The sequence below is a fragment of the Salarias fasciatus genome, chromosome 20 (genome assembly GCF_902148845.1).
Source record: "Salarias fasciatus chromosome 20, fSalaFa1.1, whole genome shotgun sequence".
Lineage (NCBI taxonomy): Eukaryota > Metazoa > Chordata > Actinopteri > Blenniiformes > Blenniidae > Salarias > Salarias fasciatus.
The window spans coordinates 30,123,970-30,150,299 of record NC_043764.1 but is presented as its reverse complement, the minus strand read 5'-3'; the positions used below and the strand labels follow the sequence as shown (position 1 = coordinate 30,150,299).

The following is a 26,330-nucleotide window of genomic DNA, read 5'->3' as shown; positions in this document are numbered from 1 at the left end:
ACAGGGCCACGGAGCGTGGTGGAAAGAGCGCGAATCACCGCCGGTGGCGGGCAATTCCGCGCTTCGTAGGCAGCTGCAACAGCGCCCCCGACCCAGTGGGCGAGACGCTGGGAGGACAGCGGGGCTCCACGCCCCCTGGTCCCGAACCTCACAAACAGCTGGTCCGTGGTGCAAACAAAAGACAGCGGTGCGCTCAACGTAGCAACGCAAAGCCCTGACCGGACACAGACCCCATTCACTACAATATATGTTGCTATCATAAACTTACAGAGGGAAAAAAATCCCCCAGTTAACATGTCCCTGGTCTGGAAGAAAACAGAAAGTCTATTCCAGCACAGGGAGAACATGTAAACTCCATTCTGAAATGTCTGAAGCAACTTGAATCAGGAAATGTATTTCTTTGAGGCTGAAGTTATGGACAAGAGATGTAAATTAAATGAGTTCATTTAATTCTTTGTTGGTTTAGATTAAAAGTCTCAAGTTTAAATGACTTAATGCAGAGGAAAAGCGCTATGTAAGTGTAGTCCATTAGTCCACATAAATTGATGTGTAGTTCTACTGGTGCATGATCTGTGGTTGCTATGACTCCAATATTGCAATCTATCACTCGATCAACAAGTGTGCCGGTCATAAGGAAATAGTCAATTCTTGAATATGATCTGTGAGAATGAGAGTAAAATGTGTATTTCTGAACCTTTGGCTTCATAAGTCTCCAAATCTCTATCAGACCCATTTCTTCTCCTAACATCTGTACTGCTGCACCATCTCTTGAGGACTTGTGTGTTCTGATGTTGCTGCGATCCAAATAATCATCCGGTGTTTGATTCAAATCTCCTCCTAAGATTATCTGACTCTTGTGGTGGATCCACTTTGTGAGGGAGAAGAGCCTTTCACCAACGAGGACTTGTACCTTTAAGAGGGGAGGAGTTCCATGGTCATTAGTGGTTATGTGTTTCAGCTGTTGTGTTCTTTTAAGAGTGTTGTGTTTCACTGAGTTGTTTGTTGGAATAAAGCAAGGAACGTGTTTGGCTCACCTACGTCCCCCGTCTCATTGCTTCAACTCCGCACCCTCTTTATCCCCCAGTGTTTTAATGACCTCATGAAAAAAAGACACATTTTCTCTGTTGGGCCATATAAATTGCAAAGTACTATTTCGATCCCATTAATAAGCACTTCTACTACTAGAATCCTGCCATTAGCATCAGTAACCTGATTCTGTACAACAAAATTCAGTTTCTTTTTAATAAGGATGACAACACCGCAGCTCTTACTAGACACCGAATTGTGAAAAACTTGGCCAACCCAGTCACGTTTCATTTTCAGAGCTTCCTCTTGCTCTTTAAAATGGGTTTCTTGAATGAATGCGATATCTGTATTCTTAGATTTAAGAGAAGTATTTTTTTATGTTAAATTGGTGTGCCACATCCATTGATATTCCATGTCACGATATCAGTATGTCCCCTATTCATTATTTTTGAAGAGTAGTATATACCTCCGTTTCCCTCCACCCCGGTCCATAGCGCCACCCTCCATAGTCCAAATGCATATCAATGCTTTACTCCTGCCATAGAACAAATAAAAGTAAAGACACCTCCAAAACCATTGTCCCAAAATCGTAAAAAGTGAAATATAAAACAACAATAACTCAAAAAAACACTGCCTTTAAAACGAACATGACAGTGTACTGGGCTGTCTGTGATTCTGGTCCGTGCAGGTCCTGCAGACGGTACCCTCTGCTCCTCACGCCGTCTGGTTACAGCAGCGTCCCCAACTCTCCTTTCCGCCTTCATTTCAAAATAAAGTTCCGCTCTCCTTTGAGTTCATCTCAAACAGTCGTTCAGTATTTGTGTTTTGGATGTTTTCTCAGACAAAGATCTCAGCCTTGCCCGGATCAGTGAAGCTCAGTTTTCCCCCCTTCCATGTGAATCACAGGATTGCTGGGTGTGCCAGAATGTGTTTTACCTGATGCTCCCACAAAACTCGCATTACTGGTGAAAACCGTCTTCGTAGGTCGTATCCTCGAAGACGGAGAGGCTGCTGACTTCCCACGATATCCCTCTGTCTTAGCTAATCATGTCATGTTTTTGTGTTGCCTATAGGTAATAAATGTGAGTACATTCTCCAATTCATAATGAAAACACTTTGTCACTCTTCTTGCACTGATTACCTCTGCCAAGGAGGTTATGTAATCACGTCGGTTTGTTGGTTTGTTGGTTGGTTGGTTTGTTAGCAACATTACGGAAAAAGTTATGGACAGATTGCAATGAAACTTTGTGGAAAGGTGGGTCTTGGGCTAACTTAGAATCCATTAAATTTTGGTGATGATCCGGATCACTGTCTGGATCCAGGAGTTTTTTAGAGGATTCTTTATCATTGAGAGATAGGGCAGTCTTTGACATAGTTGGGCATAACTCAACAATAAATGACAAGGGGGCTTAGCAAAAAAATGACAGTGTAAGTTCTTCAATGACTGTAAGAGATATCAGCTGCTGATCCAGATCACGGAAGTATTCCGGATACCAGGATCCAGAACAGACAAAAACAGGGGCATTCCGGAGTGTAAGTCACTGTGAGGAAACACATTGAGATATGAACATGCAACAAACAGCTTTCTCCCATACACTGTTTGTGTTGGGGAGAAATAAAATGTTTTTTATTATATATGGTGTTCTTATTGTTGTTGGTAACTGATTTGAGCTGTGGCGGAGGTCTGCGCTCTCTGAGTGCCAAATTCTAGTTTATTATATGTTTTTATCATAAATTTTTGTTTTTAGAGATGCCTCTGTCACATCCCGCGTATCAGCGTCCTCTTAGGGGCGCTGGGTGGTTTCTTGTTCTGTTTTTCAGGTGGGTGGTGCTGGAGAGGCGTGGGACCAGGCCATCAGCAGAATGACTTTTAGCTGCTTTTGTCCCCGTCACTATTTAAGTGGCGTCCTGGCTGGAAGTCAGCACTGGATCGTAACATCTCCTCCTGTGTGTGATGTGCTATGTTTCAGCATTTGTTGTCACTCGTGTTATCTTTGTTATCCTCATCCTCAGTTTGGAGTCTCGCTCTGCTCACCGCCTCGCCCAGCAGCTTCCTGCCTCTCCAGCCGCCCGCCGGCCCCGGACTGACAACTAAACTCTGATCCTGGACTGCTTCCCCGAACCACGCCTTGGACCACCTCAGTTCTACGAACCACCTGACCTGCCGCCCGGACTCACCGACTTCTGGACCTATAAATAAACACTTCCAGATCCGCCTCCTCGTGCTGTCTGTCTGAGCCTCCGTACTACGTAACCTCCTCAGTGTGATTTGACCAGGTTCTGTTAAATCAACTGCGAGGAAACTGCAGGGGTGTGGCGCCTTCTGGCTGACATATGTATGTGTTTGTATTGCGGCTTTACACATTGCATTTATATTAGATGGCATTCTTACTGTATAGATATGCAGATATGTTTGATTAAACATTTTGATAGGATTAGGACACAATTACATCATGTTGAATATTGGAGAAGGGGTGGAATTAAAAAGCCTGAACTTGAAAACATGCTGTAAAATGGTCCTTTGTGCCAAAAAAAAAAAAAAAAAAAGGCAAAGAAAAAGGGAACATTCTGTCCTTATTTAATTTGGTTAATAATACACGAGTTAATACCATTACCAAAAACAATACTTAATAGCAAATTAAATTAATACTTTATTAGAGCTGAATTCCACTCATATTCAGTCTCTCTGAAACCACGCTGTTTTTTACGCACACAACGCACTGGAGTATGTGGATGAGAAGGAAGAGCGAACCACTTGACAAACGCCGGAGGGGGGGAGCGAATAATTAGGTGCGTTCGACGTGAGACAGCCAGAGGCAGACTTCTGAGACTTTTGAGCCGCCCCGCCCACATTTGTCCCGGTGTCACTGATACGTAGGACCTACGTAGGGCATCGAAAACTCGCGAGACCCAAACGAGATTGGTCACAGAGGAGCCGCTGTGAGCTGCTGGAGAGCAACTCACCGCTACCTGGCCCACCGCTCTGGTTCATACAGGCAGGGGATTGGACCCGAGCCCACTCGTCATCAATGATAACACGCTTCATTTGCATAAATAAAAACCCCCCACGGTGGGAGTCATGAGAAACACAAAAGTGGAGAACCATAGGTTTTTTTTTGTTTTTTTTTTAATTATTAAGAGAACAAACAGTACAAAGAAACATAAAACATGTAGACAGACACACATCATTCACACATGTCATTACATTCAGAAGTATCAGTTCTACCACCAGGGGAGACATTATTAAACAAAAATAAAAACATTCATAGGAAAATAAAAAACCAACAATAAGCAACCGGACAAGGGATTTACTGATCCACCAGATCGGTGCAGAATTTCTCCATTAAAGCCAAAGTCTTTACAGCCTTTAAGTTTTCAATGTCAGCAATGCATTTTATTTAAAGTTTTAGCTCTACCAGAAAATGGTTCCAGTTCGGTTTCTTCTCCGCCCATTTCATTTTGTGGATATGAAATCTCCCCAGCATTATTATTAGCTGCATTAACAGGGTTGTTTCCTTATTTTGGTGGAAGTTGGTGTTGAAAAGAATGTGGATCTCCTGGAGAACCACAGGGCTGTCCGAGTTGAAGGCAGACTTAAAACTCCGCTCCACGGCTGCGCCGTCTGCTTCGTCTAGCTCGTCTACCTCTGGCTTTGCCATCGTGAACGCAGCTATTGCTTCAGACCAGTCATATTACAGTTGGTCTTTACTGCTGCTAATACTGAAAGTATGTCACAATAATGTTATTAATAAAAATTTCAATGTATATTTTTATGTTTTTACCAATAATTTTAGGGGTGCTTGAAATATTTCCACATTAACACTCCTACAAAATGGGCTAGCCTTGTCCCAGGCTCTTGTGCGTCATACTTACATCATACAATCTTCACACGGTCCTGACTTCGACGGAAGATGGCAGCATTGCTGCGCCACACAGAATTTTACAGCTTTTTCTGCTTTTTCACCGTGCTTTTCAACCTTCACAAAATCTTGAATGACTGCTGTTTAGTGGTTGATAAATCAAATTGAAAGGAAGTGAATAACCTGTGTGTTGGCTGTCTTAAAGCTATAGTGCGTAACTTTTAAATGTCTATGAATGTCCGTTTTAGCCAAGCCACTACTGGTGGAGATGACAAAATGCAGATTAAGCCGATCGGCTCCTCTAACATCTCGCAGGATTTTTCAATATATATAATTGTTGCTTTGCGTGTCGACCGGCGACATTCCCGCGCTGGCACGCAGGAAATTACGCATTTTACGTCACAACAAGAAGGGAGGGGGAGGACGCGCGGAGGGTCTCCAATGAACAGGCAGGAGCTGAGGCAGACAGGGGAAGCGACATGCTACTTCAGGGTTTCCGCCAGACCTTTTCAGTCCGGGTGCCCCAACCGCGCTAAATTGTGCAGCGCCCGGACAACGGAGAGGAGAAAAAAAACAAAAAAAAAACTCTCCGACAGTCGAACACCGGCAGCGTTAGCAGCTACTGGAGACCAACGGACAACAAATGATTTCCGCTGATGACCCCTGGGTCTTTTCATCCACTAACCTGTCGGTTACAAATTAGCAGGCACCTTGTCTCCCTTTGGTAATAAGCTATTTGCGTTTCTGTGGCAAAAAAAAAAAAAAAGAAAACAATAATTACCTCTTCAGAAGAGTCCATCTTTTTTTCACCAGCTGTCCTTATTCACACAGAATAAAAACCGTTTCCAACGTGATTCGCGCTGTGGAAACGCGACTCACCGTGGCAGGTTGGTGGGGAGGGGGAGGGGGGAACTCCGGGGACACCTGGACGTACGTCATGTGGAAGCGCCGCTTTATTTGGTTTAAGAACACAGAGTTCCGCTAAAGGGCGACCGAAGTTACGCACTATAGCTTTAAGAAGATTTAATCAAAGACAATAACCAGGCTTTGTGACTCAGATGTCTTCATAAGGTTGGTGAGGGTGTGTGTGTGTGTGTGTGTGTGTGTGTGTGTGTGTGTGTGTGTGTGTGTGTGTGTGTGATCACAGTGCACTGGACAGTTTCTTTTTCAGCATGCTTCAATCAATCAATCAATTTATTTTTGTATAGCCCAGAATCACAACAACAGTTGCCTCAGAGGGCTTCAAGATGTTACATTGGTTGGTAAAAATAAAAACAGTGAATAAGCATAATGTTAATATGTCAAATTCACAGTAACAAGACAAAACGAAGCAACCACCGCCTTCGACCCTCACATCCGGCAAGAAAAAACTCCAAAAACCCAGTGGGAAAAGAAGAAATCTTGGGGAGAACCACAGTATGGAGGGATCCCTCTCCCAGGGACGGACAGCTTTGGCAACAGTTAGCATGAGACAATAAGAAGTAAAGCCTAGGACAATGTTGAGTACAGTCCGTTGGACTGTCCAGCACAGGAACTATGGATCCCAGAAGTAGAACTGAAGCCAGTCCACGGGCAGGACCGACAGGAGTGTCCTCCCGGTCCGGCCAGAGCTTGTTCGAAGGCCCTCGTAATAGTGGAGTCAGCAACTGAAACTGGAGAAGACTTCCCCTCGAAGGGGGGGACAACAGGTGAAAAGCAATGAACGGACATTCAGACATTAGAGGATAGGGCTCAGTGCACCGTACTTCCCACAGCATTCTAGCTCCTAGGGCAGCTTTGTGGATAGTTTAGTATTTAAACTAGTATTTAGTTAGTATAGTTTAGATAGTTTAGTTTAGTTTAATTTAGTTTAGTTTAATTTAGTTTGGTTTAGTTTAGTTTGGTTTAGTTTAATTTAGAATCCCTAGCTGACCTGATCAGAGGCTGCATCGAAGAGAAACGTCTTGAGCCTAACCTTAAATGTGGAGACTGTGTCTGCCTCTTTGAAACCACTTGGAAGCTGGTTCCATAAACCAGCCTCCACCACCTAGCCACCACCTAGCCACCACCTTGTGTCCATTTAGAGACTCCAGGAGTCACCAGTAACCCTGCATTTTGAGAGCGAAGTGCTCTGATTGGTTGATAAGGTGTTAAAGCATCTTGGAGATAGGTTGGAGCCATCCCATTTAGGATTTTGTAAGTCAGGAGAAGGATTTTAAATCCAACTCTTAACTCGGCAGGAAGCCAGTGAAGAGATTTTAGAACGGAGTAATGTGTTCACATCTTCTAGTTCCGGTTAATAATCTGGCGGCCGCATTTTGAACCAACTGAAAGTTTTTTAATGCACTTTTTGGGCAGGCTGCATAAAGGGAGTTGTAGTAGTCCAGTCTAGTAGAAACAAATGCATGGATGAGTTTTTCTGCATCGCTTCTAGGTAGAATGTTTCTTATTTTAGCTATGTTGCGCAAGTGGAAATATGCTGTTTTACAAGCCAGGTTGATGTGTGCTTTAAAGGAGATATCCTGATCAAATAAGACCCCGAGGTTCCTGACAGTAGAGGAGGAAGATACACTGACGTTATCTAAGGTGATAATCTGTTCGGATAGACACTCTCTCAGTTTATGGGGGCCTAGTATAAAGACCTCTGTTTTGCCAGGATTAAGACGGAGATAGTTCGTAGTCATCCAGGATTTAATTTCTCTGATACAGTCACTGAGTCTGTCTATTTGATTAGTTTGATCAGGTTTCATAGATAAATACAATTGTGTGTCATCTGCATAGCAATGAAAATTGATATCGTGACTTCTAATTATGTTCCCTAAAGGAAGCATATATAACAGAAATAAAATTGGCCCGAGCACGGACCCTTGAGGAACCCCATAACTGACCTGGGAGCACGGTGAGGACTGTTGGTTAACGTGAACAAATTGGTACTTATTAGATAAATAGGATTTTAACCAGCAGAGGGCTTTTCCTCTGATGCCAACCTCACATTCTCTGCAGGAGAATATTGTGGTCAATTGTATCAAAAGCTGCATTGAGGTCTAAGTGAACCAGGATTGAGACTAGACCTGCATCAGCTTCCAATAGCAAGTCATTAGTGACTTTAACTAATGCAGTCTCAGTGCTGTGATAAGCTCTATATCAGGGGTCACCAACCCTGTTCCTGGAGAGCCCCTATCCAGCATGTTTTCCTTCTTTCCCTGTTTCAACACACCTGCTGGCATCAACAGGCTCGTTACTGGGCTTTGCTCTTTGCTTGGTGATTAGAGAATAAATAGATTCAGGTGTGTTGAAGCGGGGAGAGAACTAAAACATGCTGGATAGGGGCTCTCCAGGAACAGGGTTGGTGACCCCTGCTCTATATCCTGACTGAAATTTCTCAAATAAACTATTGTCCTGTAGGTGGCGGCAAAGCTGTTTAACCACGACTTTTTCCAGGACTTTTGAAATAAAAGGCAGATTTGATATCGGTCTGTAGTTAGCTAGAATATCAGGATCAAGATTAGGTTTTTTCAGCAGTGGTTTGATTACTGCGAATTTAAATGACTGTGGCACATAGCCATTTTCTAGAGACGTATTTATTATAGTTATGATCGTATTTAAAATAACTGGAAGAATATCTTTGAAAAGCTTATTTGGAATTGGATCTAGGAGACAGGTCGAAGTTTTAGAAGACATTACAATCAAAGTAATCTCAGCCCCATTTACTGATGAGAAACTATCTAGTATTTCAGGTATTTCAGGTGGAGGCAGTGGCTGGTTTCCCTGAGCTTGATTTGAGGAAAGCGCTTCATTGATTTTACCTCTGATGGTTATGATTTTATCATTAAAGAATTTAAGAAGGTCATGGCAGTTTAAAGATTCTGGGATTATTGGTTCCACTACAGTATGACTGTTTGTCAGTCTGGCTACAGTGTTGAATAGAAACCGAGGGTTATTTTTGTTTATTTCTATTAAACAAGAGTAATATAATGTCTTGGCTTTAAAAAGAGTTTGTTTATAGCTTAGCAAGCTACATTTCCAAGCCTTCAGAGATTGTTCCGATTTAGATTTATGCCACAGTCTTTCTAATTGCCGAGTTTTTTGTTTGAGAACACGAGTTTCAGAATTAAACCATGGAGCAACGCGCCTGGGTCGATTGGTTTTCAGCTGCAACAGAGCCACTACGTCAAGGGCAGATTTTAGTGAGTGCATAGCACTGTCAACAAACTGATCACTATTATCACCACTGGTCAGTAAGCTCATTTCTGTGAGTTCACAAGATAATGCAGCAAATGCAGGCTGGATCAAATCTTTGTACCGAGCCACAGATTTTTCAGATAATGTCCGTATAAGCTGAATTTTATCTTTTTGAGCAGAGTAGTCTTCAATCAAAACCTGAAAAGTAATTAAAAAATGGTCTGAGAGTATGGGGTTCTGAGGGAGAACATTTAGGTCACTGACCTCTATCCCATATGTTAAGACCAGATCCAGGGTGTGCTTGTGACTATGAGTGGATTCATCAACATTTTGAGTGAAACCGATACTATCTAATACTGCAATAAACACATTACTCAAACTGTCACCAGAATCATCCACATGGATGTTAAAGTCACCTATTATAAGGATCTTGTTATGAGTCAATACTATATTTCTTAAAAACTCTGAGAACTCAGTTAAAAAGTCAGAGTAAGGACCAGGAGGCCGATACACAATAATTAATAGCACAGCTTTTTGATTCTTCCAATTTGGACAAGTAAGCGTTAGTATTAAGCTTTCAAAAGAGTTGAATTTAACATTAGTTTTGGGTTTAAGAAGAAGACTGGAGTGTGATATCACTGCCACACCTCCACTTCGACCTGTTGATCTAGCTGTTTGGAAATTAACAGGGTTGATAGGTTAATAGGTTGGAGGGGTACATTCATTGAGCCTCACATAGTCATCTTGCTGAGTTTCTGTTAGAGCAAGGAGATCAATGTTATTGTCACCGATAAGGTCATTAACTAACAGAGATTTAGTGGAGATTGCTCTAATGTTTAGTAGACCACATTTTATGTATTTCCTACTGGAAGAGTTATTCTGTCTCGCACAGGTGTTAAGCTTTTTACCCATTCACTTTTTTCTAATGCTTTGAGCACTATGGACAGACACAGTCTCTGTTAGCCTAGGTAAACCTCCATGCTTGACTTGCAAAAATCCGGGAGCAGGATTAGTGACGGGATCAACAAGATCAACAGAGGAGCGTTCTACACGACTGCTCTGCGCCCGGGGCTCATAGCTGGATTGTCAATTTAGGGTACGAAGCCGATCAGCCATATTGTGAGCTAAAAGGGCTGCACCATCCAAAGTTGGGTGGATCTGTCCCTGCGGATGAGCCCAGGCTTTCCCCAGAAGGTGCACCAGTTGTTTAGAAAAATAACTCAGTTTTCCTCACTCCATCTAGACAAGCAGCGATTGAATGATGAAAGTCGGCTATACATTTCATCATTGACCAAATTGGGCAGGGGACCAGAGAATATTACGGCATCAGACATCAACTTAGCCAATTCACACACCGAGGCTACTTGTAATTTGAACACCTCTGATTGTCTCCGCCGGGCATCATTACCGCCTGCGTGAATCACGACTTGACGGAATCTCCTACCTTCCTGTTTTAAAAGCCGAAGGTTCCCCTCGATGTCCCCCACTCTGGCCCCCGGGTAACACCTAACCTTCACCACTGGCAGCTTCACGTCTCTAACTATAGAGCTGCCAATCACCAGCGTGTCCAGTTCAGCCGGCGTGTCGTCGCTGAGGGGAGAGAACCTATTGCAGACGTGAAGCGGTTCTTGGAGTGCTATGTGGCGGTGCTTCGCACTAGCCTTCCTCCGGACTGTCACAAACCGGTCCTGGTCTTGTCCCGGCTGCTTGGGACACGCTGCGGGGCTAGGCTTGCTAACACTCCTCTCACTGCAGGAGCGGGCTGCGAGCCCTGCCGCTACCTCGCTGTAGCTAGCGCTGCCCTGCCCCTCACATCTGCGCAGCCGCTCCTCTAACTCGGTTACCCTGGCCTCCAGCGCTGTCAATACACTGCACTTTACGCAAATACCCCTATCGTCAAGGGAGGCAGGGTTCTGACTCAACATACGGCACAATGAGCAGGAAAGAAAAGAAGACAGAGGGGAGGACGCCATAGCGGTCCCGGCGGACCAAGCTAGTTAGCACGCTAAGCTAGTTAGCACGCCGGAGAAGAAATGTAATTCACGAGAGATCACTGGTCAATCAGGGGCGAAAATAACCCCAATTTTTTGATTGCTTCGTGAATTAACAGTAATAGCAAGAGAGAGACAGCAAGCACTTCAGTCGCTCGCAAGCTTCAGGAAGCTTCACCAACACGGAAAACACTCACCGGAGTGACGTCAGCCAGAGGCGCAACATATGTTAAAAAAAACATATGTTGCTTCACTCTCATCAGGTTCAGCATCACCTGTCAGACTGTCCATCATGATTTCTTGCTGTCTGTCCGGCTTCTCTTTTCGTCTCCGGCTCCTCGGGTGAGAATCAGCAGGCTGCAGCAGCCGAACAGCCACCAGAGTCATTCGTTCTCACAGTCCTCTCGCTGGGATCCAAATGAACATCTTCAACAACATGTTTATCATCAGGAGGCGCCGCGGCGTTATTGGAACAAAGCTAATTACAGATCAGTGTCAGAACAGACACGGGGGAAGCTGGGTGGAGGAGCTGATGGAATTATCATTAGTCTCTGTTTCCTAATTATCATTAATCATTTGTGGAGCTCTGGCTGTGCGGACCGTCGAACTCTCACGAACCAAGCGCTGCTCATCAGACACTTCCTGCCATTTGTCCTTCTTCACACACGTGGGCTAAATTAACTGAGAGGAGTGTACCCAGGATTAAATGCTTTGCCCTGCAAGTCAGTGTGCTCAGAGTGCTTCAGCGGGTTCTGCAGGGACAGCTTCAGTCTTTCTGGAGGCCTCGGACCAAATGGAGATCAGTGCCAGACTCAACTTAGACCTCTCGGTGGAGAAAAGGTTTTCCACTTTGAGTATCAATTCTGGATGGATGGATTTCACTTTAACCTTTAAATATTTTCTTCTCAAACATATAAATCAATAAATTAACACATTACAAGAAACATTGAAGACTCACACACCGTCCGATCAAAGCTTTGAGGAAAGAAAGGTTCATTGATGGTCCAAGTGCCAAAGGAAATGGATGTGTGTCATGTCATACGGAGCAAACTGTACAGCCGTGATGCTTCAATGCTTTGGAATCAGTGTTTAATATTCAACCATCACAGCAGAGAAGAAGAAGGAATTCAACAATAACTGACGCTGACAGCAGGAGGGAGAACTGACCCTGAGAACGTGGACGTCTGCAGTACAAGGCATGATTCCCAAAGAAAACACTTTATTCAAACCAGACAGCTGAGCTCCAGCTCTGAACATTACCTGGATTATTTTTCTGGATTACTTCAAACTTGGGACGAGAACCACAGTCTTAAAACTGGATGAAGAACCTTTGAAATGACAGATTCTCCCCCCAAATATGCATTGAACACGAGATTTTCTCAAAATTTTGTTCTTCAACATGTTCTCCTGTTCATGTTGGATTTCATTTTTTTTTATTTCATATTATTTTTTAGCTAAAAGCTAACACATGTGATAGAACAGGTGAAAAACTCTTTAACTGATGAAGCTGCCTGGATAACATCTTTTTAAACACGAGACATTTGAGACTCATCAGGTGACGTTTCTGTCCGACAGTAAACTCAGTTATTTTTTCACTGTGAGAAGAGAAATGATAATGTAAAGTTCTGAAAACTCTATAGGAGCGCTCTTCCATGCATTTCATTTGAAATGTGTTTTTATCTCAGCTTCATCTATTATTAACTCGATAACATTTTTTCTGATGATTCGTTCCAGTAAGGCTCCTCAGAGGCAGACGTGGAAAAACACACTTTCTACCTTTTTATCCAGTGCTGGAAAAGAAAATGAAGAAGGAACAGAGAACATATGGAGTCAGACAGCAAGTCAAAATAGTTTATTATAGAACAGGATTCATAGTCGAGGCACTACCTCACATTTAGTATAGGCACTGAACTACTGCACTGGAGTCACAGCCACCACTCGGTCTGGGAACTGAAGCCTGGCGGACGCGCCAATGCCAACGCCAACGCCAATGCCAACGCTAACTCCAACGCTAACACCAACGCCAACGCCAACAGCAGCTGATATGAACGCCGAGGGATGAGGGAAAGCTGAAGCCATCACTTAAACAGCGAAGAAACTGAAGCCTGTGTTTTATGATGCTAACTGTTTTAGATAAACTGTCAGTCAAATTGTGCTCCAGTCAGCCACAGGCGGACGGTTGGAATAAAGAGGCTTGTAATAAATCCCACTGTCTACGAAGGATTTTTTTGAAATAATTCTGGATTTTTAAGCTGGGTTCATCTAAAACGTTTCCTGCTGGCAGCTCAGATGAGAGATCTGAGGTCCACAGCTCTACAGCCATGTGCAGCTGTTGAGCACTTTAAAGATTTACAAAAATAGGACTTAAACCGTTCAAAAGACTGAAACAGAACAGCTAAAAGTGTGTTGAGAAGGTAAGTTCAGACATGACCATTGCTACCTGTGTTACAGTCTAAGTATTTCTGTTTGATATGAGCACAAAACACTGAGTAATCAATGAATTAAGAAAGCATTTTCACCAAACTAGCATATACTCAAAACTCTGATGTAAAAACAACAAGCTGCTGTGTTATTTCCAACATCATCGTCCAAATTAGTTTTTCAGGGCAGCTTTATTTGAGGAAAAGATGAAGCTTCAGCTAATTTTCTTTTTTCCCTTCAAGGTTCCAATTATGTTTTTCATGATAAACTGGAAAATTAAACTTCTCTGTGGTGATGCCATTAGAAGGCTTTTAAGCACGGTCATGCAGCTCTTAATGAGAAGGATGATTTCAGCTTTAACTCAGAAAAATCACTGTCGTCACGTCCAGTCGCAGAGGTTTCCCCCTGCTGGCGCTGCAGCGTGTCCGGCCGGCTTCAGCGAGGGGAGGGGCAGCCTCTTCCCTGCGTTCGCCACGTCAGTCTGCTTCTCTTAAACCAGCTTGTCTCCTGTTCACACAGACTCGTCTTTTTTGGTTGTTTATGACCCGGAGCAACAGTTTGAAAACACACTCAAGTGTCACATTTATCCATTACAGCAACAACATCAAGCACAACACTGAATGTTTACAACGATTACTCTTCTTATTGTAACGGGGATTAGAATAAGAGAAGTAATGCTGGCGAGTCCCCCTCCTGTAACGCTCCTCCCCCGTGGAACAGGCAGTAGCCTCATCTCCCTGGTCTGTGGGATTATCCAGTACCAGGAGAGATATCACCAGAGCTTTCTACATCTGTGGCGTCGACAGAACCTGCCGCTGAGCGACGCCTCACCCTCCAGTGACCGGCTGGCGTCAGATTAACCCGAACATGTTGCAGAGCCACTTTTAGCAACGTGATACTGAATGAAATCCATGGTTAATGTTTGCATTTTAGATGCACCTTGAGATGATTAGCTTAACTTTATCTAACTTTTTTTGAGCATTAATAGAAGAAAAAGTCATGCAAGCTTTCAGCAAGACTGAAAACTGATGGAAACTGTGAGCAGATAAGACAAAACTACAAAAGTATGTGCTCTCAAGATACTCGAAGCACAAGTAAAAATGATGGCAGGTGTAACAATGCAGACACATAATGGACTGAGATAATGAGCTTTTGAAGAAAATAAAGAGATATGCTGATCTGTTCTTTAGCTCGTTATAATTTAATTTCCTCAACAGCTCGATATGAAGTGAAGAGCATTGTCAAACCTCAACTAAGTGGAAAGTCCATGAGTGAGATATAAAAGCCTGTTAAAAAGAGGTAATAAACGTTACAAGGACTTCTTTTTTTAAATCTGAACAAACCTGTAAAAGTGAGGCTGAAATGGAGACCTGGACTGGCTCATTTACCCAGCGGTTAGCATGTAGCACGGTCGGGCGCTAACAAGCTAGTCTGGTTAACCAGGTTAGTCATTTGTCTGTCCCACCATCAGTTTGGATGACTCATGGAGACTTACAGTACTTCAGTTACTTTTGCATTGTTTCTGAAAAAGCCACACTCGTTACACACGGCATACTTGTCGCTGTATGCTAGGTCCCACAATTCCCACAATGGTGCTTCAGCTCACATCCTGAAATTAGTCATGGTATGAAAAGCTCCCTGCAGGTTTACAGAGGCCTCGACATGACTGCTGAAAGGCGCTGTACTTGCATCACTCATGAGAAACAATGCACTATTCAACTGTGAAGATGATGTGTTCCTCTAAATATTTTAATTAGTGCTCTACAAAGCGGGCTCAGACGTTCCAAGTCAGGACGCGTTGTGAATTATTGAAGAGTACAACGTGTCGTTATGTGAATAGATGCCGGGTTGAGCTCTGTTAAACCGGGCTGGGATCTGACTCCAGCCACTGTCGGGGCGTCACTCGGGGGTGAAGCTGGCGCTGCATGTAAGTGCATAGTTTCCATGTGTGAGTAGTCTATTGAACTGAAAGGTGGATTATGCAAGTGTGTCTACAACTAAAATTATTTCCACAGTCGTCAAGGGGGGTAAATACAAAGTGTGAAGCAGTCAAACATAAATAGGGATATATTTAAATGTTTTTTTCCACCCTCCCCCGAACACACATACACCATCTGAGTCAGTTCAGAGCTCTTCCACCCTCTTCATCACGTTCCAGAGACATTTCATCACAGGTTCAGGAAGCCACCCAAATCACATTTGTACACACACACAGAGCACATGGCAATACTGATCCACTGAGACCACAAAGCAGTTTCTTCCATGTCAAACACTGTAGGGAAACGGCACGGCACAGTCAGAGAGAGATCAGAACAGAAGGAGCGGGAAGAAGGAGCCTTTCTGGGTTTGTGTTTCCCAAAATGTCTGTTCGAGCTAGTTTGGACTGGAGGCGACAGACGGCTGGGACGTCTCGCTTCCACTGACAGGAGAGTTGATTTCTCCTCGACATTTTGTGAAACTCATTCCGCAGATCACAATGCAAATAAAATACAGCTCCTTCCTGATTCATGTGAGTAAAGTGAAGACACTCCATGGAAGTTTGATTTCTGACAATCCTGGACCATGTCTTGCTGAAAAATGAAGCCTGGAGGTCAAACTCGGTCAGATGAACGACTCAGCTGCATGATTCAATAAAGCATGTTGCTAGAAACACTCTGCTTGATTTAGCCAGGATAACTGCTTCAAAATAAAAGGTTTATAAAAGAAGAACTGTGAAGAACTGTGACTCAGTGTTGAACCCAAAGCAGATCTTGACCCGAACAACAGCAATGCCTCCAATAAGACCTTCAGATATTTTCCAGCTGAAAGCGTTTTAAATTGAAAGGATCGTCAGACTGTTGATTTATAAATGTTGAGCCAAGATTGTTAAAGGAGTTCAGATATTTGTATTTAAGGTTGGAAATACTTTCTTCTGAGACCAGATGTGTACTATCTATTAAAAAATAATAATTAAAAAAAAAAATCTAATAAAATACAGCTTTTCTTGTGGTATGTCTTGTATAAACATGGTCCAACAAGGTCAGGAAGTCCATGGAATGTCCCTACTGTTTCTCACAGGTGTCCATATCTGCTGTCTTTCTTCATAAAATATATTAATCTCCTCTATGTTCCCTCTTATTAATATACAAACTATACATCTCAACTGGCCAGCGTGGTGAAAATAAACAGTAATTTGTTTGTAGCTTTTCATATATCTCTATTAAAAATAGATTTTCAGCCTGAAGCGAAGCGTTTTGCATGAACACGCGACGAGCCACAAACACTTTGGGGAACCCAGCTCGGACCTGGACGACACCACGACACGCGTCACCTCACGACCTCGATCCACGGCACAAAACAACCAGAGAAAGGAAACAAAAGAAAGAAAAAACATGACAAATTACAACAAAATGTACCTTTACAGCAAATCCTGATCATCTAATCTAAAATAATCAGAGAGAAGCTTGTGTTTTTATACTCTACTCGAAGCCCAAATAGAAATAAACAACAACATATTACAGGTTTGCTAATGACAAGAACACATTTATGCTACCTGCGGGTGCTAGCTGATCCCAGTTGCCGTGGAAACGCCGAGATACCCGCACAAAATAGGAAGAGCAAAAAAAAAAAAAAAAAAAAGGAAAAGAAAACAGTGAAAGGCTCCAAAATCAGACACAGTTCTGCACTGGACTCATAAAACAGGTAAATTCAGCTTCTTCTGCGCTCGCCTTGCTAAAACGAAGCCCCTCAGTCGAACACTCGGCCCGGTTTTGGGGCAGTCAGTGTGTCTGGGATTAGAATGGAGGTAATGATACACAAGGCAACAGTTCCTGTGGTTTCTGCCTGAAGATACAGAACAGAGCTGCATCCTCCTGGCACCCTGCTGAGGAGGGCCGAGAAGCCACTGAGAAACTCCAACCAATTAAAGCCATGTTGCTGCTGCGTTCGGATGCGTCTCTGTGATATTTCCATTTGCTCGTGAGTCATCCTGCCCATGTTCAATTAGCCGCTTCCTGCACTGAAGCATCCTGCTCTTTTGTTGTGTTTCTGAAGCGGCTGTCAGGCGAGTGACGGGCTGGAGACGAGCGGCGCCGACAGGGTCGCAGAGGGCGCAGCACAGGAGCGGCATCTGGGCTTTTCTTGTGTGTTTCAAATAAATTAAAGGAAAAAAGGGAGGTCTGAATCTTGGCTGAGCGCATGTTCTGTGAAGAGCCATGGAAACACGAAGCCTGCAGGACACAGAGGAGCTGTTTGGTGTGCATATGTTAAGTCTTTATGTTTCTATAACGCCTCACATTACCACCATGAAGTTGTATATTTGGGTGCTTCTGTTTTAACTTGTCCGATATGTCCTTTAACTAATCAGTTTCGTTATTTTAAAATTCCTACGCCACCTTTTTCTCTTTGATTTGTTGTAGTTTCTTTATGCACCCATCCACCTTCTATACAGTTTTGTAAAACAGATTAAAATGGAAATTTCAAAACTACGACCTTCTTGTCACATTGTGTTTTTACCAGTTTGTGGTTTAAAGCTGCATCAGTGCTACATATTGACAAGGGATTATAGACACTAATCTCTCAGCTTTACTGTTCACATTATGTAAATGTCCAGATGTACCAGTTTTCCTCTGACTCTTAGGAGAGAAGTGTATTTCTTGTATGTGCCTCAGGACTGTTTCTCTTATCTGAATGAGTGTTTGTTGGTGAGTCACACACCACAAAGCCTGTAAACACCCTCCCAGCGAGTTTGTGATTTGTGAAATTAGAAACTGACCGAAGCTGGCTGCACTTCCTCCAGGGCTCCACGAGTCATTTCTTTCTGCAGACTGCGTCTCTCTCTTCCCATCGGGTCTCCGTTCCAGCCGCTTTCAATTTAAAAGCACCTGTTGCCTGTTCTGTTCGCCATCTGCTCAGAATCAGCATCGCTTTGTGAGCCAGTTCTGTACCAGGGAGCAGCATTTAGCAGCTAAAGAGCCGGGGTTTGCTCAGGAATTGGCATCGTGCTGCTTTGTGTCTGCTATGCTTTGTTTAGTTTGACGAGCTGCACTCAGTGTCGCCTGAAAAAGCACCGATTGCACACATTAAGCGTTTAATTTCAGTCAATTGTGGTTCATTTATAAGAGCGTGCATTGGACGTTTTCTCTCTCTCTCTCTGCCAAAATGTTGCTATTTTGCTAAGCTCCTGTTTATCGATCCTGTGGTGTTAGCCGCTCCGGACTCTCACATCAGCTGATGTGCTTGCTTGTTTGCCATGTGCACGTGCACATCCAGCCTGCGACGGGCTTCTGGTTCCCATTGAACACACTCAATTAGGTTCACAGCAGCACAACCCCAGAAATAAGCACATGTCAGCCGGCAACTTCCCGCAGCTTCGGAGCTCTCAATCTCCAGAGTATACGTCTGACTGCAGAGAAGAGAGGCGAACATGGCTGCTCTGCATCTGCAGGCTGCTGCAGCATTCAGTCATTTTAATCGGTCTTTACGTCACACTGAAACGACAGCAGCTGTCGTTGTGTGTTTTGATGGTCACTCACGCCTCTTCCCGGGGCCAAAGTGGACTGACGAAGGTGTTACAGCACATTCATTCTCAATTCAGAAGCTGCAAGCTGACTTTTCCTGTGCACATTTACCAAAAAAAAAAAAAAAAAACAGAACTGCTGGTGTTTACTCGGCAGAACTGCCACGGGGATGAAGAAAGGCCAACGGAGGCGTGCAAACACACTTCACTGAGTTATCACCCTGCCTTCCTGGCGAACCTCATCTCCTGTTCACAGGTCACTGCACCTGTCACAAAACATCGTGCACAGCAGCTCGGTCCATCATCTCTCCGGGAACGTCTGGCGCAGGAAGCCTCGCTCAGCGTGGAGGAGCTGGAAGCTGCAGCACGGCCTCCTGTCTGCTCAGCAGACGAGGCTCCGGAAGATTCCAGCTCCACTCAAACTGCTTCACCACAGGAAGACAAGCAGCCGTTCACACTTCAGCGCAGACTGCCGCACGGCTTCAGGTGAATAAGTTAACTTTCTTCCAACAATCAGTCGAAGATGGAGCGTCTGGTTCAGCTGCTCTCTTCGTTATGAAACCTGCTATTTGACAGGAAGACAACATTCTGTCCCCAAACTTGATGTGTCAGAAGCAGAAACTTGGATAAATGTAATGATTTGCTGCCCTGATGAGAAAACGTGGTCAGGCACTGTTGAAGGTGCTCTCAGGAATAAAAAGCACTGGAAGGGAGAAGGTCAAGGCCACGTCATGGCCTCCAATTAGCATATGTGGCGTCCTCTCTGCCTGCAAGGCCAATGGAAAGACACAATTTAGTTTCCGAAGTGAAGACAGTGAAACAACCTAAATGTCTCGACTTGAACGTCTAACAGCAGGTGAACAGTCGTATTAGGAGCTTCTGTGAGATTTTTAACCACAACAGATGAGTTTAATGTGGTCAAAGCACTGCCAGAGGCATATTTCCACATATTGGCAAGGCATCAAGGGATTGAAACCAGCTGTAGTTACAGGTGAAAGTCGATTCTGCTGCAAGAACTTTCTACGGTGTATTTTCCATTTTTCGAATAACCAGAGCGAAGCCTTCAGTCTGTTTTCAAGAGTGTGAATATGAATATTTTATGCTTTCTATCGGCTGCAGATACACAACAACCATGATGACAGGAAACAAAAATGTTTAAAAGAGATGTGACAAAAAGCATTTTTGGCTGTAACAAGACTCAAGAAAGCCAAATGCGAGAGAATAGAATTACCAAGCTTTAGGTTTCTGAACCCAAAATGCTCATTAACTGTGTTCTTTCTGCCTCCCTAAAAAGCTAAAGGTTGACAGAAGTGCCCTGAAATGTTGCCTTGGTATCATTATCTTGAGATAAATGGAAGTATCGCCTGATTGGTGTCAAGTTGAGATCAAAAAGAAAACTCGAGCGTGGTGTTATCACTCTGGGGGCATTTTGTCAGACAGCAGAAGAAGAGTTATTCATGGATGCTTCAGTACAGCAGGAATGGGAAACCGTTCAGCCCGTCCTGTGAACAGGTTCAGGCTGGAATTCTGCTCAGTTTGAAGCTGCAACACACTGAATTTCACTCAGAGAACACCTTTAAGATTCTGATTCAGTGAGTCCCTGTTTGCTTCTGCTTGAAGAGACGTGGCCGGTCAGTGATTATTCCTGCTCAGAACGCAGCGCTAATGGACTTAACAGATGTTCCCAGTCTGCCAGATCGACTCCAGGTCCTGATTTCACAGATGATTTCATTCATCATGATTGGTTGAACACTGAGAAGATGGACTTCACACATTTTCATGCTCTGCTCTCAAATCTGAGTGTTCAAAAAGTGTCATTCTTTTTTTTCACGCACTGAATTTAATGCAAAGGACTAAATGTATGTCTGTACCTTGAATCAGCATGCAACTGGCCATTTCTTTCTACCTTGAATATAAATCAGAGATAATATGAAGCAAAAATCTTGTTCAAAATTACTTTTATGGTAAAATCACGAATGAAACAAATGTTACTTTGGAAATTAAAAGACAGGCAGAGCCTTCACTACCTGTCTCACAGCCAGTGTCAGCAACAGAAAATCAGCCAAACTGCAAAGATTTCCCAACACGCAGCAGTGCTGTGCGCCACAGCTCAGGTCATTTATGCAAGATTCAAGGATTACTGGCCGGCACAGTTTGCAGAGCATGATGCTTGATAATAAATGAAATCAACCCGGAAAGCTGAGTCCTTCTGGAATCCTCAGCAGCTCAGTGTCACCGCCTCAGTGAAACCCAAAGATTAAAAACAGATTCAATTCAGAGCCTGGGTGCTTTGAAAAGGAGGCCATGGAGGTCGAATTTCTCATTTCATACAAACAAAGATTGACTTCATGAAAGAATTTTGAGGATATCAATGACTGATCATCTCTCTGTGTTTGAAGGTTGTGACCCTGGAAATGGATTAAGCTTTTCTTTGTCTCCAAATGGAAGACGAGTTCACCGAGACTCTCTGGACTGTTGGGTTTGCTCGGCGCCACTCGCCGTGTGAAGGTATTTAACTGATGCACATGTCAAATAAAGCACTGCAAGGAAAAGCAAGAAACCAAAGAAACGAAAAGAAGCAAGACCTTTCCTTTCCCACAGTGCCTCCATCTGAAACTCTGACAGCGTTGTTCCCTAAGGTTGTAGAAAAGTTGGCCGTCGCAGCAGCAGCAGGACGGGGTAGGATTGAGATATGGCCCTAGGTTTCCTTGTAGTATCCAAAGAAGTACCCTGCTTTTATTAGGAAAAAAGCTCAACGAGTTCAAAGGCGTGTTGTTTCTTCAGACACCATGTCTGTGGTTTTTTTTGTCTTCTTCTGATTTCCCCAGAGTAGAAAAAGCGGTCAGGTGTCCGTCCGGTCGTCCTTCATGGACGGCTCGGTCACAAAATGCTTGTTGAATGTCAAAAAGGGAGTTCCTTCCTTCGCGGCCGTGCAGGAGGAATCCATCAGTCGGACACAAAGGTAGAAAAGGCTCTGAGCGTGCTGACAGTTGCGCCTCGTGAGTAAAATATCAAAGCCTGCTGGCATTTGATTCCTGCTGTTCCCCAGTGTGTGTGTGTGTGTGTGTGTGTGTGTGTGTGTGCGTGCTGTGGTGTGAGTCACACAGTTTCCTGTAAACAGAGCGTCTCCACGGCGTTGCTGGGACCCTGGGCGACGCCGCCGATGACAAAGAGCATGCTAGCAGTCTGCAGGAGGGCGGAGGAGCAGCGGGCGGTGGGCATGGGCGCCACGTACTCCCAGCGCCGCTTCACCGGGTTGTAGCTCTCCACCGAGCCCAGCGGCGACGGCTCGTTACCTGCAGGGGCGAGAAGGAGGAAGATTTAAAGCCCTCTCAGACATGCAAGAGGAGGCAGGATATTAATATCAGCCGGCTCGGTCAGTGAATTCACTCCAGCAGAAGGGATTTCTGCCCCCCCTCAGTGTTAATTACAGCTCAAACCTCCTTCTCTCCTCAGCAAACTCCCTCCTGCTGCAGTGATTCAAACCTCCAGAGTCCCATTGCTGAGCAGTACAGCAAATCAGAGTTTTTCAACCCAGCAGGAGCATCTCCCCCCTCCTGCCTTTTATCAGCTGTGTTGATGTGCCCAGCTTTCAAATCCGCATGTACGGCCCGTGAGAAGAGGGAAAACATGGACGGAGACGGAATCTGGAGTTTCAGTTGTCCTTAGCTAACTCAGCGGGTTTGACAAAGCACTGGGATATAGATTAAAGCTGCACGGCAGGAGCGGCTCTGCCGGCGTCCCTCCGTCCTATCAGGAAGGACAACATGAAACTGACTGTTCATCAGAGCGTCAATCACACAGCCGGAGCAAACGGCGGGAATTCAGTTCAGTCTCTTTCCAGTTGACATGAAAAATGTAGTGAAAGCTCTTTTTCTGGATAGTGTGGCCTGACAAGCATGTTTAATAAATACACAGTTATCCAAATATGAATTCAACTGAAAACAACTCATCAGTTGTTTTGGTTCACAGCTGACAGTGATTGACAGTAGATTTCATATTAATAAAGGAACCAGCCCAGTAAAGAGAAACGATGGACTGATGGTCAGTGTGGAAAATCACGCAAACTCTAAGTGTGGCTTTGGTCTTTATGATCAAATAGCTGCTAGGAAATGCAGAGAAAGTGTGCATGCTCTCTACATACATGGTTCCAGTGTGAAGCCTGGACGGGGGTGTGATGCTACAGGGGAGCTTCACTGGTGACGCTGTGGGAATTCTTTCCAGACTCTGGAAAGAGGACTCTGAACCAGCATGGCTCCACAGCGCCCTGCAGCCACATGCATCCCTCCAGTTTGTCTTTAGCTGAACCATCATTTATTTTCCAGCAGGACAATGAGCCCAAACACTCCTCCAGGCTGTTTGACGGCTGTCTGAACGTGACGGAGAGCTGCCAGGTGACCCGGCCTCCACAGTCACCTGACCTGAACCTAGTCCAGACGATGTGGATGAGACGGACCACAGAGTGAAGGCAAAAGAGCCAATGAGTGGAAACTGAAATAACTCAGCAGCACAGACCCTTCATGTTCAATGAAATTAGCTGGAAAGCAAAATCATATTAGAGTTGTAGGTTAAAGAGACAGTAGAACAGTTGGTCTCATGGAGGCTCACCTCTGAACATCTGCTTTCCAGAGTCAGCTGTTAGAAAAGCAGGTGTTGCGTCTCTCTTTCTCTCATCACCCTTGTTAAACAACAACAAAGCAACAATTGCTCAGGTTGGTTTTCCAGCGAGCCTCCTGGATGTTCAGTGCAGCTCATTAACTGGAGCTGCAGAGTGAATCCAGCATCATGTGGAAACACACATTCATTTATATGCTAATACACACTTCATGTACCACCCGAGCTTCTGCAGGGGCCGAGCAGGTAAACAGAGAGAGAGAGAGGAAAGTCAATCCTGATTCAGCATTGAGGTTCATGTTTCATCTGCAGTGTGTTGGGATCAATCCTGTTTCTCCTTCTGTTCACCTCAGGTGTGACGCTCACGTCAGGCACTGTTTCCATGGAGACGACCATCACAGCAGGTCCCCAAGTGATGTGGACTAGTGTGTGTGTGTGTGTGTGTGTGTGTGTGTGTGTGTGTGTGTGTGTGTAGATACACCGTTATCATTTTGCTGAAGGAACAAAGTGACGGCTCCTTTTAAAGCAATCTGGCTGTGCTCAGGCCTCGGCACCGTAATCGAGTTATTATGAAGACACACCCACCTGTGACTGTGCGCACACTCGTGCACGTTCCCCACGACTGCTTTGATTCGAGCCACATGCGCCACATCGTTCCAGCGCCTCTTTTTGACCTCCCCTGCACCGAGTCTCTATCACCTCCTCCTCCTCCTCCTCTCTGCAGGACGTTTGTTCTTTCCAGCTCCAATTTTGTCCTCATGTAATAAGGTCTCAGACTCTCCTTGTTCTCCGCCCGCCCGCATCTTCTTCCCCTCATCTCAGCTTCGCCCTTTCCTCTCAGATCATCCTTCTCTCCTCACTCACTTCACTCTAACATACAAACACTCTGATCTTCATGATTTACATGAGCAAACACAGCAGGTCATCACAGCCAATCAAAGAGTTGAACTACAACTAACTGCAATTCAACAATTAAATACTTTTCGTGTAAAGAGCTCATTTAATAGTCCTGTTCAGTTATGTCTGAACAAACGGTAGGTCAACATTATAAATTCAGTATGAAGCTGGAGTCTAATTACAAGCAATCCATGCTGCCGTTTGTGCTTTGAACGGTGTGAGAAAGTTTATACTCCCACTAAATTGTGAGGGAGGTTGAGAGGTACCGACTACATATAGTCAGGGTCACCTCACCTCCACACACAGCCTGGGCTCTGGAACCCAATCACTCGAGAAGGGCTGAACTCTCCACTTCTCTGGCGTTGGCCATGGTGAGAGGCGGTGGGCTGGTGTGGGTTTGCTTATAGCCCCACAGTTCAGCCGCCATGAGTTGGAGTTCACCCCAATGAACGAGAGGGTCATCTCTGCACCTTCGGGTTGGGGACAGGTGCCTCACTGTTTTTTCGGCCTGCGGGCAGAGTGCAGAGTACCCGGCCTTCTTGGTGTCCCCGGGAGGGGTGCTGGACAGTGCTCCATCTGGGGACTCCATTGTTCTACTGGGTGACTTGGCGACAGTGAGACCTGGAGAGGGGTGATTGGGACGCATGGCCTCCTCGATCTGAACCCAAGTGGTGTTCTGTTATTAGACTTCTGTGCTAGCCACAGTTTGTCCATAATGAACACCGTGTTTGAGCACAGGGGTGTCCATAAGTGCACCAGGACACCCTAGGTCGGAGATCGATGATCGACTTCGTTGTCGTGTTATCTGACCTCTGGCCCCTTGTTTTGGACACTTGGGTGAAGAGAGGAGCAGAGCTGTCGACAATCACCAACTGGTGGTGAGTTGGATTCGCTGGTGGAGGAGGAAACAGGACAGACTTGGCAGACCTGGCAGTCCATCGATTTTATCGATGAGGACAAGCTCCGTCGATCTCAAGAGAGATCATGGACAAGCCGGGGCGACGTTTATGGAGGAACTGAGATGCCCAGTCGACAGACCCCCTTCTCAGCCTCACTGGTAGTGTCGAACGGAAGGGACTGGCTCTTACAGTTGGTACCAGTTTGGCCACAGGAGTTGCTGGATGGTGCTGCAATGCGGGAACCAACCGCCTTCGGGGCTCCACTCCAGATTTTTCTGTGTGGGGGGGTGGGGGTTCCCTTAGCCTTTGTCACTCCCGTGACGACCACAAGGCAGTGGTGCTATTTTACCCATAGCTGGGGGGGTTGAGACATGCAGACAGGGGGGAGACAGGAGTCGAACCAACAACATCCTGATTGTAAGATGACTGCAATCCCCAATACACCACAGCCGTCCCCTGGGCAGACCCAAACATGTTGTGAGGGTCTGCTGAGAACGTCTGGTGGAACCCTCTGTTAGCAGGGTTTTCAACTCCCACCACCGGGAGAGCTTCTCTCATGTCTCGAGGGAGGCTGGGGACATTGAGTCCGAGTGGACCATGTTCTCCACCTCCATTATCGAAGCAGCTGCCCGGAGCTGTGGTGGTAAGGTCTCCGGTGCCTGTCGTGGCAGTAACCCCTGAACCCAGTGGTGGAGACCAGAAGTAAGGGCTGCCGACAAGCTGAAGGAGTCCTATCGAATCTTGTTGGCTCGTGGGACTCCAGAAGCAGCTGCCAGGTGCCAGCAGGCCAAGAGAACTGCAGTCCAAGTGGTCGTGGAGGCAACAACTCGGGTCTGGGAGGAGTTCTTGGAGGAGGACTACTGGTCGGCCTCAAAGAAATTCTCGATGAAACCGTCCGGCACCTCAGGAGGGGAAAGCAGGTCTCCGCCAACACTGTTTACAGTCCAGGTGGAGAACTGCTGAA

General features: G+C 45.0%; 1 protein-coding gene across 1 annotated transcript in view; it reads right to left on the bottom strand.

Moving 5' to 3' along the window:
- Window positions 1–21,979: 21,979 nt before the first annotated feature.
- klhdc8b (kelch domain containing 8B) overlaps window positions 21,980–26,330 on the bottom strand; it is a 190,508-nt gene continuing 186,157 nt past the window's right edge. Inside the window, exon 6 of the mRNA XM_030118673.1 lies at window positions 21,980–22,252. Within this exon, the coding sequence (XP_029974533.1) occupies window positions 22,056–22,252 (197 nt within the window). The 3' untranslated portion in view covers window positions 21,980–22,055. The remainder of the gene's footprint in view (window positions 22,253–26,330) is intronic.